Raw genomic sequence first — 12,927 nt, forward strand, 5'->3', positions numbered from 1 at the left:
AGACTGGAGATTAGGAAGAAATTCTTCAGCATGAGAGTGGAGACAGGTTGCCCAGTGAAGTTGTGGATGTCCCATCCCTGGAAATGTTTAAGACCAGGCTGGCCAAGGCCTTGAGCAACCTGGTCTAGTGGAAGGTGTCCCTGCCCATGGCAGGGGCATTGGAACTAAGTGATCTTTAAGGTCATTTCCAACCCAAACCACTCCACAATGCTATGAAATGTACACTGCTGCTAAAGGACTTCACCATCAAGCTACACCCTAGCAAGGGCTGGGCCTCACCCACACCAGAAGCAGGCCCACAGGACGAGAGTCTTCAAGGCAGGTATGTCTGAGAAGAAACTCAGAGGTAGTTAGGGCTGTCAGAGCAAACTTTCCACTTCCTTCATAGAAAAGTGATGAAGTCAGGGGAAAAGGACAGCTTCTCTCACTCAAGAGAGGATTACAAAGGACTGCTATATGCACTGTCCCACATCTTTGGTTCACCTTTGTGTTGGCACTGTGAAGCTCACCACGAGATCAAGCAGCTCTCCACAGCTAACCATCAGGATTAAGGTCAACACAGCCAAGATCAGGCGTTCCTGGCTAGGTCTGAGGATGGCACAACCGAGGTAAAGGCCTCTCTGCCTCCGAGATGCTGCATCCCAGCCACCAGGGTGATGGCAGGGTGTCTGTGGCTGCAGGTGAAGCAGTGCCAGGGCAAGAGGCCTACCCAGGGTAATCACAGAATCAACCAGGTTGGAAGAGACCTCCAAGATCATCCAGGCCAACCTAGCACCCAGCTCTATCCAGTCAACCAGACCATGGCACTAAGTGCCTCAGCCAGGCTTGGCTTCAACACCTCCAGGCACAGTGACTCCACCACCTCCCTGGGCAGCCCATTCCAATGCCAATCACTCTCTCTGACAACAACTTCCTCCTAACATCCAGCCTAGACCTCCACTGGCACAACTTGAGGCTGTGTCCCCTCGTTCTGTTGCTAGTTGCCTGGCAGCAGAGCCCAACCCCACCTGGCTACAGCCTCCCTGCAGGTAGCTGCAGACAGCAACGAGCTCTGCCCTGAGCCTCCTCTGCTGCAGGCTGCACACCCCCAGCTCCCTCAGCCTCTCCTCATAGGCTTTGTGTTCCAAGCCCTTCACCAACCTTGTTGCCCTTCTCTGGACACCTTCCAGCACCTCAACATCTCTCTTGAATGGAGGAACCCAGAACTGGACACAGCACTCCAGGGGTGGCCTGAGCAGTGCTGAGTACAGGCACAGAAGAACCTCCCTTGTCCTGCTGGCCACACTGCTCCTGAGCCAGCCCAGGATGCCATTGGCTCTCTTGGCCGCCTGGGCACACTGCTGATGCATCTGCAGCCTACTATCTATCAGTACCCCCAGGTCCCTTTCTTGCTGGCTGCTCTCAGCCACTCTGTCCCCAGCCTGTAGTGCTGCTTGGGGTTGTTGTGGCCAAAGTGCAGAACCCTGCACTTGGCCTTGTTCAGTCTCATCCCACTGGCCTCTGCCCACCCCTTCTGCCTGGCCAGGTCCCTCTGCAGGGCTCTGCTACCTTCCAACAGCTCCACACCTGCTCCTAGCTTGGTGTCATCTGCAAACTTACTGATGCTGAACTCAATCCCCTGCTCCAGATCATCAATAAAGATGCTGAACAGGACTGGGCCCTGCACTGACCCCTGGGGAACACCACTGGTGCCAGCTGCCAAATTGATGTGGCACCATTCACCACCACTCTCTGGGCTCTGCCATCCAGCCAGTTCCTGACCCAGCACAGAGTGAATCTGTCCAAGCCATGAGCTGCCAGCTTAGTTAGGAGCCTGTTGTGGCAGACTCTTTCCCAAGGAATTTTCTGAGTTAGTTTCTTAGGCTGAAGTCTGCCCTTCATCAGTGCAGTGTGGAGGTTCTGTTGATCCCTCCTGGTTTCTCCATGTATTGAACACTCTATAATTTCGTGGTCACTGGACCCCAGGCAGCCTCCAACCACCACATCCCCCACCAGCCCCTCTCTATTTGTGAGCAGCAGGTCAAGCAGGGCTGCCCCCCTGGTAGGCTCACCTAACAGCTGGGATAAGAAGTTGTCTTCCACACACTCTAGAAACCTCCTAGACTGCCTCCTTTCTACAGTGTTTAAGTCCCAGCAGATGTCTGGTAGGTTAAAGTCGCCGACCAGAACAAGGGCAGGTGATCTTGAGGCAGCCTCCAGTTGTTTAAAGAGTAAAAAATCAAACTCTTCTTCCTGGCTGGGTGGTCTATAACAGACTCCAACCAGGATATCAGCCTTGTTGACCTTCCCCTTAATTCTCACCCATAAAGACTCAACTTGATCATCCTTGATTACTACCCCCATGACATCCAGAGCATCCCTAACGTACAGAGCCACTCCCCCACCTCTTCTCCCTTGCCTGTCTCTCCTGAAGAGTCTGTAGCCATTGATTACAGCACTCCAATCATGTGAGCCATCCCACCACAGTTCTGTGATGGCAACAACATCTTAGCTTTCCTCCAGCACCAGAGCTTCCAGCTGCTCTTGTTTGTGACCCGTACTGTGTGCATTAGTGTACTGCACTTCAGCTGGGCTGATGCTTTTACCCCTGTCTCTAGCCTACCACCCTCAAGTTCCTTTGCTTTATCTCTGGTGCTGTCATGTTTAACCCCCTCCCTCTTCCACTCTAGTTTAAAGCCCTCTCAACAAGCCCAGCCAGCTCATGTGCCAGGGTCCTTCTCCCCCTCTGAGTCAGTTGTACCCCATCTGTTGTTTGCAGACCTGTGGCAATATAAAGTTCCCCAAGATCAAAGAATCCAAAGTTTTGTCGGAGGCACCAACCTCTGAGCCACTTGTTCATCAAAAATGCTTTCCTATTCCTCTCTCCAGCTTCAAATTTTTCTCCCCACTTCCTTCTGCATTTTACAGACACATTGAGCAATTTGAGTGGCAAAAGACATGCAAGATCACCAAGAGCAAGCTTTGTGAGCTGCTGCTAGATAACCAGTTTGACAGCAGCAGGAGGCCTGCCTGGATACTGCCCAGGACCTTCCTTTTCCTTTGAAAACTCCAGTGCTGGAGCTGAACTGTGCATTCAGCTCCCTTCCCTGGCCCCAGCACTGACTGACCTCTCCATCTGATCCTCAAATGCTAATTCCTTCTACCCAGGAGAAGGAGAGTATTTGGCTCTCCTGCCTCTGTCACTCTCCTCATACTCCACCCTTCAGCCAGGTGGGAGATCTTCTCCTCATGCCTATGGTCAGAGCCACAGGAGGGGAAAGATGCAATGTCCTACTAGGTCAGAGCAAGCTCTTGATGCAGCTTGTGTGCCCAGTCCAGCAGAGGAAGGGAGAGTAATCACAGAATCACTTTGGTTGGAAAAGACCTTTAAGACCAGAGAGTCAAACCATTCTCTAACTCCACCAAGTCAGCTGCTGAACCATGTCCCTCAGCACCACATCTCTGCAACCCTTGAACACCTTCAGGGATGGGAGTGCACCCACCTTCCTGGGGAGCCTGTCCCAGTGCTCGAGAAAAACCTTTCCCTGAGGGAGTTTCTTCTGTTACCTAACCCAGACTGCTCCTGGTGCAACTTGAGGCCATTTTCTCTCCTCCTGTCACTTGTTACTAGGGAGAAGAGACTGACCCCCACCTGGCTCCCACCTCCTCTCAGGGAGCTGCAGAGAGCGATGAGGTCTCCCCCAGCCTGCTGCAGGCTGTTTACAGTCGCAGCTCCCCCAGCCGCTCCTTGTGACACCTTAGAGGATATTTCGCAACTCTCGGCGGCTTCTCTCGGAACAGTGCCCAACAGAAACCCTTGGGTTTTCCCTCAGAAAACAGGGGCACGGGCAAAAGAATACCCCAGCGGGTACCCCGCGGCCATGCCGAGGGCTGCAGCGGGCAGGCCGGCGGGCAGCCTCCCGCGGCGGCGGGGCGTGAGGAGATGTGCGGTCCCGGCGACTCCTTACCCGAGACGTTGAGGCGGCCGCCGAGGAACCAGCGAGCGGTGCCGACAGGCAGGCCGGCCTGGCAAGCCGTGTGGAAGGGGCTGTCCCAGCACAGCGTCCCCCGCGCCACCTCCGCCCAGAACCCCACCGGGTCGCGGGCTGCCTGCTCCTGCCAGACTCCGTACCCGCCCGGCGGCAGCTCCGCGGAGCCGCCCGCCGAGCCCCCCGCGTCGCTGCGGCAGCTCCAGCCGGCCACAGGCACCCGGCCCGGCGGCGGCCAGCGGCTGAGGGCGCGCAGCACCCGCGCTCGGGCGGCAGTCAGCGCCATGGGGCTACTGCCCGCAGCTGCCGTCCGAGCCTCGCCCCGACCCCGCCAGCCGCGGTCCCGCCTCCGGTCCCGGGCCGAGCCCCCGCCCGCTGGGAAGAGACCGCCTGCGGGGAGGGGCTGGGCCCGGCGCGGCGGCTCCCGCGGCCCGGGACACCTCTGCACCCCTGGGGCCTCTCCCACCGCCCGGGGAAACCTCTGCGCCCGCACGGCCCTGGGATCATCCTGCACCCGGGCACACAGAAACACAGAGTCGTTAACGCTGGAAAAGGCCTCTGAGATCATCCAGTCCAACCTTCCACCCAACACCTCCGCCACCAGTAAAGCGAGTCTCAGGGTGCCACAGAGACGGTGCAAGGGCTGGAGCACCTCTGCTGCGAGGATAGGCTGAGGGAGCTGAGGGGGAGAAGACAAGACTCTGGGGCACCTCAGAGCTGCCTCCCGATCCCTGAAGGGATCCTACAGGAAGGCCACAATAACCCCAAGCAGTGCTATAGGCTGGGGACTGAGTGGCTGAGAGCAGCCAGGAGGAAAGGGACCTGGGGGTACTGATAGATAGTAGCTGAAAATGAGCCAGCAGTGTGCCCAGATGGGCAGCAGAGCCAATGGCATCCTGGCCTGCATCAGGAGCAGTGTGGGCAGCAGGACAAGGGAGGTTCTTCTGCCCCTGTGCTCAGCACTGCTCAGGCCACACCTTGAGTGCTGTGTCCAGTTCTGGGCTCCTCAATTCAAGAGAGATGTTGAGGTGCTGGAAGGTGCCCAGAGAAGCTGCTGGAACATGTCCAGAGAAGGGCAACGAAGCTGGGGAGGGGTCTGGAACACAAATCCTATGAGGAGAGGCTGAGGGAGCTGGGCCTGTTTAGCCTGGAGAAGAGGAGGCTCAGGGGTGATCTTATTACTGTCTACAACTACCTGAAGGGGCATTGTAGCCAGGTGGGGTTGGTCTCTTCTCCCAGGCAACCAGCAATAGAACAAGGGGACACAGTCTCAAGTTGTGCCAGGGTAGGTCTAGGCTGGATATTAGGAAGAAGTTCTTCACAGAGAGAGTGATTGGCATTGGAATGGGCTGCCCAGGGAGGTGGTGGAGGCACCGTCCCTGGGGGTCTTCAAGAAAAGCCTGGCTGAGGCACTTAGTGCCATGGTCTAGTTGACTGGATAGGGCTGGGTGCTAGGTTGGACTGGATGATCTTGGAAGTCTCTTCCAACCTGGTTGATTCTATGATTCTATGATTCTATGATTCTATGATTCTAAGGCTGCAGAGGGACTTTTCCTAAGGCTGTCTGGAGGCAGGACAAGGGGAATGGTTTTAAACTGTGGGAGGGTAGAGTTAGACTGGATCTTAGGCAGAAGTTCTCCAGTATGAGGATGGTGAGACACTGGAACAGGTTGCCCAGAGAGGCTGTGGATGCCTTCTTCCTGGAGATGTTCAAGGCCACGTTGGATGAGGCCTTGAGCAGCCAAGTCTAGCTGAGTGGGGTCCCTGCCTGTGAGATGGAGGTTGGAGTAGATGATCTCTAAGGTCCTATCCAACCTACACCATTCTATGATGGCTTTTTACCACCTCCAGGGACTGTGGCTCCCCTCTCCCTGGGCAGCCTGTTCCAACTTAGTAAAGAACATTCTTCCCAATACCCAGTCTGAACCTTCCCTGGCACAGCTTGAGCTGTGACCACTTATCCTGCTGTAAATTATGTGGGAGGGAAGAGGCCAACACTGGCCTCACTACAACCTCATTTGAGGCACAGAATCATAGGATAGTTTGGAAAAGACCTCTCAGATCAGCAAGTCCAAACTTCAACCCAACACTTCCATGACTGCTAGACCATATACCTGAAGTGCCAAGCTGCATGTTTCTTGAACAGCTCCAGGGATGATGACTCCACCACCTCCCTGGGCAGCCTGTTCCAATGCCTCATTTCTTCCTGGTATTCTATCTAAACCTCCTCTGGTGCAGCTTGAGGCTGTTTCCTCTTGTCCCATCATTAGGTACTTGGGAGAACAGGCTAACACTGGCCTCACTACAACCTCCTTTCAGGTAGCTGTAGAGAGCAATAAGGTAATATGGCAAACATGCCTGCACCCTCAAAGCCTTTGTAACACCCTTAGCACACACACAGGTCTGCTCCACACAGAGAAGACACCAAACCAAATGCACCCGTGTCCACACAGTGCAGGGAGCTAGACTCCAGGGCCAGCTGTAGAAACACACCACCACAGGAACACCATCGACTCCTGCATGCACACCCACAGACACCAGGCTATCCCCTGCTGCACAGCTCAGATGCATGCCATCCTCTTCACAACTGATGCCCACCATCAGATGCCTGGACACCCGTCATAAAGTCAGCACAGCAGCAGTGGGATGCTCACAGAAGCCATGCCCAGCCTTCCAGCACCGACAGTGCTTGTGCACACAGCTCAGCAAGCGCATCGTGCCTGTCTGTGCTGCCACGCCACGCTCCTGTTTCCTCTCTGCTCACAAGGAGCCACGTTTCTCTACCTGACTGCACAGCTACTTTCTGCTTGGCAGACATGTGAGCACCGCCATTAGCTCAACAGGGGCAAGTGTGGAGTCCTGCGCCTCTGCACCAGTACAAGTTGGGGCATGACCTGCTGGAATGTGCTGGTGGACAAGTTCATCAGGAGCCAGCAGTGTGGCATCATGGCCAAGAACACCAACAGTATCCCAGTGTGCATTAGGAAGACAGTGACCAGTGGGTCAAGGGAAGTTCTCCTCCCACTCTGCTCTGCCCTGGGGAGGCTAAACCTAGAGTACTGTATCTAGTTCTGGGTTCTCCAATATCAGAGAGACAGAGAACAACCAGAGATAGTCCAACAGAAGGCCACAAAGATGATGATGATGATGGAACTGGAGCATCTCTCTTAAAAGGAGAGGGGCTTGTTAGACTGGGGGAGGAGAACAAGAGGGGATCTTCTCAATGCTGATCAATATCTAAAGGGTGGAAGTCAAGAGGATGAGGCCTGACTATTTACAGTGGTCTGCAATGATAGGATGCAGGCAACAGGCACAACCTAGAATACAGAAGGTTAGAATACAGAAGGTTTCACTTAAACACAAGGGAAAACTTCTTTCCTTAGAGCGTGCCAAAGCCCTGGAACAGACTGTCCAGAGAGGTTGTGGAGTCTCTTCCTCTGCAGCCTTTCAAAACTCACTTGAATGAGTTGCTGAGCAATTTGGTCTAGGCAAACCTGCATTAGCAGGGGGGTTAGACTGGATGATCTCCAGAGGCCTCTTCCACTCGCACCATTCTGTGGTTGCCATAGTGTGGAGCTCCTGGCTTTGGTATCACAACACTCCTTCACCATCTTAATCTCAGGACCACTTTTAAACTCTGACTTTATTGTGCAAAAACTCAACAACAAGCAGCAAGGCTATACAGCAGGTAACAGAGCATAGAAAGAGCTTCTTTGCTGGCAGGAAGAAGCTAATTATTTTAGGCATTTTGGTCCTGCCTTCTGGGAGAGAGTCTGAAACCAGCAGCAAGGTCTGTGCGTCCTTAACAAGTCCCAAACAACTCAAGTGCATCTCAACTTATTCCCAGAGTTTGGGCAGACAAAGCACGATGCTCATGATCAAAAACTTGAGGCAACTCTTTATGGTAAGCTTGTTCTGGCAGCAGCAGAAACCTTTTTTCCTATCCTAGAAACACCATCAGGCACTTTCTCTAAACAAAGGTTATGAATTTGATCAGAATTTGGGGTTCTAGCACTTACGATGTTTGCAGCTGTGTTTTGTAGGTAATGTACAGGAATAAATGTATTCCTGGCTTCCTTGTAAAGCTGGCATGACCACACTGCTAACATAGTTCAGTGTTCTTTCTTTACGTTTTGAATCACAGAACCAGAGAATTACAGAATGGTAGGGGTTGTAAGTGGCTTCCAGAGGTCTTCTAGTCCAATCCTCTCTGCTAGAGCAGGACCACCTAAAGCAAATCACACAGGAACATATCCAAGTGGGTTTTGAATGCCCCCAGAGAAAGACAATTCACAACCTCTCTGGGCAGCCTGGTCCAGTGCTCTGCCATCCTCAGAGGGAAGAAGTTTTTCCTTATGTTTATGTGGAACCTCTTGTGTTTGGTTTTGTGACTGTTTCCCCTTGTCCTGTCACTGGACACCACCGCCAAGAATCTGTCTCCATCCTCCTGACACTCACCCTTTAGCTATTGATCGGTATGAATGAGATCCCCTCTCAGTCTCCTCCAGTCTACGCAGCCCCAGCTCCCTCAGCCTCTCCTTGTATGGTAGCTGTCCAAATTCCCTCAGCATCTTCATGGCTCTCTGATGGACTCTCTGCAGCAGTTCTTGGTCCTTCTTGAACTGCAGATGAAGTATTGCGGATGAGGCCTCCACAGAGCAGTATAGAAGAGGAGGAGAACCTCCCTCAACCTGATGGCCACACTCTTCTTATTGCATCCCAGGATGCAATTGATCTTCTTGTCCATGAGGGCACATTGCCAGCTCAATGCTCAGTATACTGTCCAGCAGCACACCTAGGTGCTTTCTCTCCAGCAGGTCAGCCCCCAACCAACACCTGCCCTTGCTGAATTTCATTGATTTTCTCCTCTCCCAACTCTCCAACCTTTCCAGGTCAGCCAAAAGGCATGTCAGCATGTCTCCAGCCAGCCTCCTGGAATGTCAGCCACTCCTCCCGGTTTTGTTTTATCAGCAAACTTACCCAAGGTCCACTCAGTTCCTTCATCCAGGTCACTGATGACTATACTGAACAGGACTGGATGCAGTACTGATCCCTGGGGAGCACCATTAGCTTTCAACCAGCCTCTGCAGCATTTTGGTTTGCCCGGGGCAGGGCTACAAAGAGCAGCACGTGTGCCATCTGGTGCCAGACAGGAGTACAGAGAGCTCTTCAGCTTTCACTTGGTTTCCTTAAGGATTGCTCAAAAGTTCTTTGTCCAAGACAAGAACCTGCAAACCACACATGCAGTGCTTCTCACAAAACAAGCACAGGAGTTGTCCAAAAAATCTAAGTACGGGTTTAAATTCTGTGGCCTGAAAACCCAGCTGCATCATTTGCACACCTTGAAATCCTCTGGTAATCACAGACTCCACAGATTGTTTAGGCTGGAGAAGACCTTTACCAGATCACACTAGAGCATGTCCAGGCAGGTTTTGAACATCTCTACAGAGAGAGACTCCACAATGCTCCTGGGCAGCCTGTTCCAGTGTTCTGTCACTCTCACAGTGAAGAAATTCCTCATGTTTCCATGGAACTTCCTATGCCTAAACTCCCACCCATTGGAGCAGCTCTGCTATGAGGACAGAGTTGTGGCTGTGCGGTCTGCAGAAGAGGAGGCTCCCAGGTGACCTTCTTGTGGCCTGCCAGCATCTGAAGGGGGCCTACAAAAAAGCTGGGGAGGAACTTCTTAGGCTGTCAGGGAGTGACAGGACTGGGGGGAATGGAGCAAAGATGGAGATGGGTAGGTTCAGGCTGGAGGTGAGGAGGAAGTTGTTGAGCAGGAGAGTGGTGAGAGGCTGGAATGGGTTGCCCAGGGAGGTGGTTGAGGCCCCATGGCTGGAGATGTTTGAGGCCAGGCTGGCTGAGGCTGTGGGCAGCCTGCTCTAGGGTAGGGTGTCCCTGGGCATGGCAGGGGGGTTGGAACTGGCTGCTCCTTGTGGTCCCTTCCAACCCTGACTGATTCTATGATTCTATGGTTCTATGGATCATTGAGTTCAATTCTTACCCCAGCATTGCCAAGTCCAAGTCATGTAGGCTTAAGGACTTAGCTATGCTCTTAAGTGCCACAGAATGATGGGCTTTAATTTTCTTCTACATAAGCCTGATTTTCCTTTTCTACCACCAAGTTTTATTTCTCATGCTACACAAGTCCATTTCCCACCCTCAAGTTTTGACTGCCTTTTTCTTCCAAGAGGACCATGACCACTATCAACACAATTTGGATGTTACCCTGACTGGAAGCCATGCAATTGCCCCATTCAGCTAGGCAGCTGGGCATGACAAGCAGAAGCCCACAAGCCCAGATCTCCTTCCTTGTCTCCAAGAGAGCTGAAGGGAGGAGAGACAAGTCCCTGGAATATTGCAACACCTACTTGTCCTATCTGTGACTTTCTCATAGTAAAAGCCGGCACAAAGCTATCGACCTTTGAGAACCAAAGTGTGCTACAGCAACTCCCATTATCAAGTATGGTGCTTCAGTATGTCAAGAAAGGCTGGTGGTGGATACAAGACAGATTATGGAGTTGCTCCCTGCATTCACTGTGTCTCTATTTGAAAGACCCTCTTAGAATTACCAAGTCCAAACAGCAGTGCTGGCCTTACCAGCTCCAGAGAACTCCAGTTACTCTGATGTCTTAAGTGGCAGTTCTCTATGGTAGCTCCCAAAGGGATCTGGCTTCCAGGGCAGAGGAAGTCATTCCTGGGGGCAGCCAAGTCTACTGTGATAGCCTCTCAGTCCAGCGAGGCAACCTTATGGCCCTGCAAGAGATTTTAGCAGCTAACAGGTTCACTTGAGGAGTATCTGCAGCCCTTGGCATCCTTTAAGGGTCAGTCAATACTGGTTTGAGCAGGGGATGACTTTGGCTGTGGATATCAGTTGATCAGAGTTGTAGCTGGAAACAAAAAAAAAATCAAGAAGTCAAAGTTCAAGCCAAAAACCTCAACCTTCTGTATCACACAGAGACTGGTAGGGGATGGAAGGGGTCTCTGGAGATCAGAGTCCAGCCCCTCTGCCAAAGCAGCACCAACTAGGGCAGGTCACACAGGAATGCATCCAGATGAGTCTTGAAAGTCTCTAGAAAAGGAGACTCCACAAAGTCTGTGGGCAGCCTGTGCCAGTACTCTGGCACCCTCACAGTAAAGAAGGTTTCCCTCACGTTGAGACAGAACACCCTGTGTTCCAGTTCCTGTCTCTTGCCCCTCATCCTATCAGAGGGCACCACTGAAAAAAGACTGGCCCCATCTTCCTGACACTCACTCTTCAGATATTTACAAGCATTAATAAGAACCCCTCTAGGTCCTCTCTTTTCCAGGATCAATTGCCCCAAGTCTCTCAGCCTTTCCTTGTCAGATGATCCAGTCCCTTCATTGCCCTCCATAGCCTCTGTTGGATACTGTGTAGTATGTTTGTGTCTCTCTTGAACTGGGCAGCCTAGAACAGAACACAACACTCCAGCTGCAGTCTCACCAGGACATCTTTCCACTCACATGCTTGCTGATACCAAGAGGTTTTATTTTTTGGTGTCAGCTTTGACTCCTGCCAATACATCCAAGACTTGCAATGTGGTGTGCAAGCCTTAAAAGTGCCAGTATAAACCTGAGCAAGGGCAGAGGTGTTTGCAGGATGGGGACCTTTGACTGTAAGCAGCAGAGAACTCGTGGTAGATGTCACTTATCTGTCAGTCATAGATCTAGAATGACAGAGGCCTGGGTATGAGGCTACAACTGCTTGTGAAGGCTTCTGGTACATCCTGAGATTTGTGGGTTCAGCTGCTGCAGGGCTGCAAACTGCCTAAAATCTCTGCAGGATGCTTTCACTGAGCAAGCCCTCAACGCGTGGAGGGCCAGGGCCACCTCCAGGTAGGACAGGATAACCATGGGAGGCAGGTAGCCCTGATACCCCCAGTGTGAGTGGACAGGGAAGGCCATGGTTGTGGTGGATCTGCCTTTGCACTGCACGGAGAAGGCTCTGGGGAGAGCTCAGAGCAGCCTTCCTGTACCTGGAAGGGGCCTAGAAGAAAGCTGAGAAGGTACTTTTTACAAGGGCTTGTAGTGATAGCATGAGGGGAAGTGGAATTGAAGTGGTAGGGTGTCCTGGAGTCCTGTACCCCTAAATTCCTCTCCTGCCCGGACTTCGGGGGGGAAGGGGAAAAGCCGCCTGGTTTCCCCCCCCCTCGCCTGCCCTGCAGCCGAGAAGGGGGCGGGGACTGCCCCGTGAGTTCCCGCGCTGGAGCCGGGCTGGGATTGGCCGTGCGCTTTCGCGCCTAAAGTGTGGTAACTCTGCCCTTTGTCTAGCGAAGGGTATAAATATTGGGGGTCTTCCCGCCTTTGGGGTTCCCGCTTTGGATTTTACCTGTGCCTGGACGAGTTCGCTCACTCTCCTGTGCCTGGACTGCAGAGAGATCAAAGGATTCGCGTTACTGTTAGGCACACACCTTTGTCTGCCTAACGACCCTTAACGACCCTTAACGACTCCTGTAGCCGCTGGAGGAGGAAGACAGACCGCACGAGCCAGCCTGAGTGAGTTATTTGGCTTAGCTTAATTTAGTAAGAAAACCGCTATTAATTAATAGCTAAAGCCTTTTCCAAAAACTGACTTCCAAATATATATAGTCAGATTATTAATGGTATCCTCGTAGAATTCTCATGCAACTTAACCTGTTTATCAAACGAAATTAATCTTTGTATATATAGTTGTGGGGGCGGGTTTTGTAAAAATAAAAAATATCTATTTTTGATAAATTTTCGACTCGGCCACGAATTATTTCTGCCCTCCGCAACATTATGGCGCAGTGTATGCTGGGTAGTTCAATCATAGAATTTCTACAAGAAAAGGGATGCCTAATCACAGGGCTTGATTTAATTTGGGCTCAGAAAAATTGTAAAAATCCGGAGAAAATCCTGGAGAAATTAGCTGAGCGCTCAGACCCTGTGATTACAGAGTCTCCAACGGAGCATTTCT

At 52.3% G+C, this 12,927-nt stretch overlaps 1 protein-coding gene across 1 annotated transcript in view; it reads right to left on the minus strand.

Moving 5' to 3' along the window:
* The window catches only part of ACSS1 (acyl-CoA synthetase short chain family member 1), a 60,036-nt gene extending 55,758 nt beyond the window's left edge, over positions 1 to 4,278 (minus strand). Inside the window, exon 1 of the mRNA XM_064164081.1 lies at positions 3,948 to 4,278. Within this exon, the coding sequence (XP_064020151.1) occupies positions 3,948 to 4,254 (307 nt within the window). The 5' untranslated portion in view covers positions 4,255 to 4,278. The remainder of the gene's footprint in view (positions 1 to 3,947) is intronic.
* Between the last annotated feature and the right edge of the window lie 8,649 nt (positions 4,279 to 12,927).

This window comes from Pogoniulus pusillus, chromosome 25 (genome assembly GCF_015220805.1).
Source record: "Pogoniulus pusillus isolate bPogPus1 chromosome 25, bPogPus1.pri, whole genome shotgun sequence".
NCBI lineage: Eukaryota > Metazoa > Chordata > Aves > Piciformes > Lybiidae > Pogoniulus > Pogoniulus pusillus.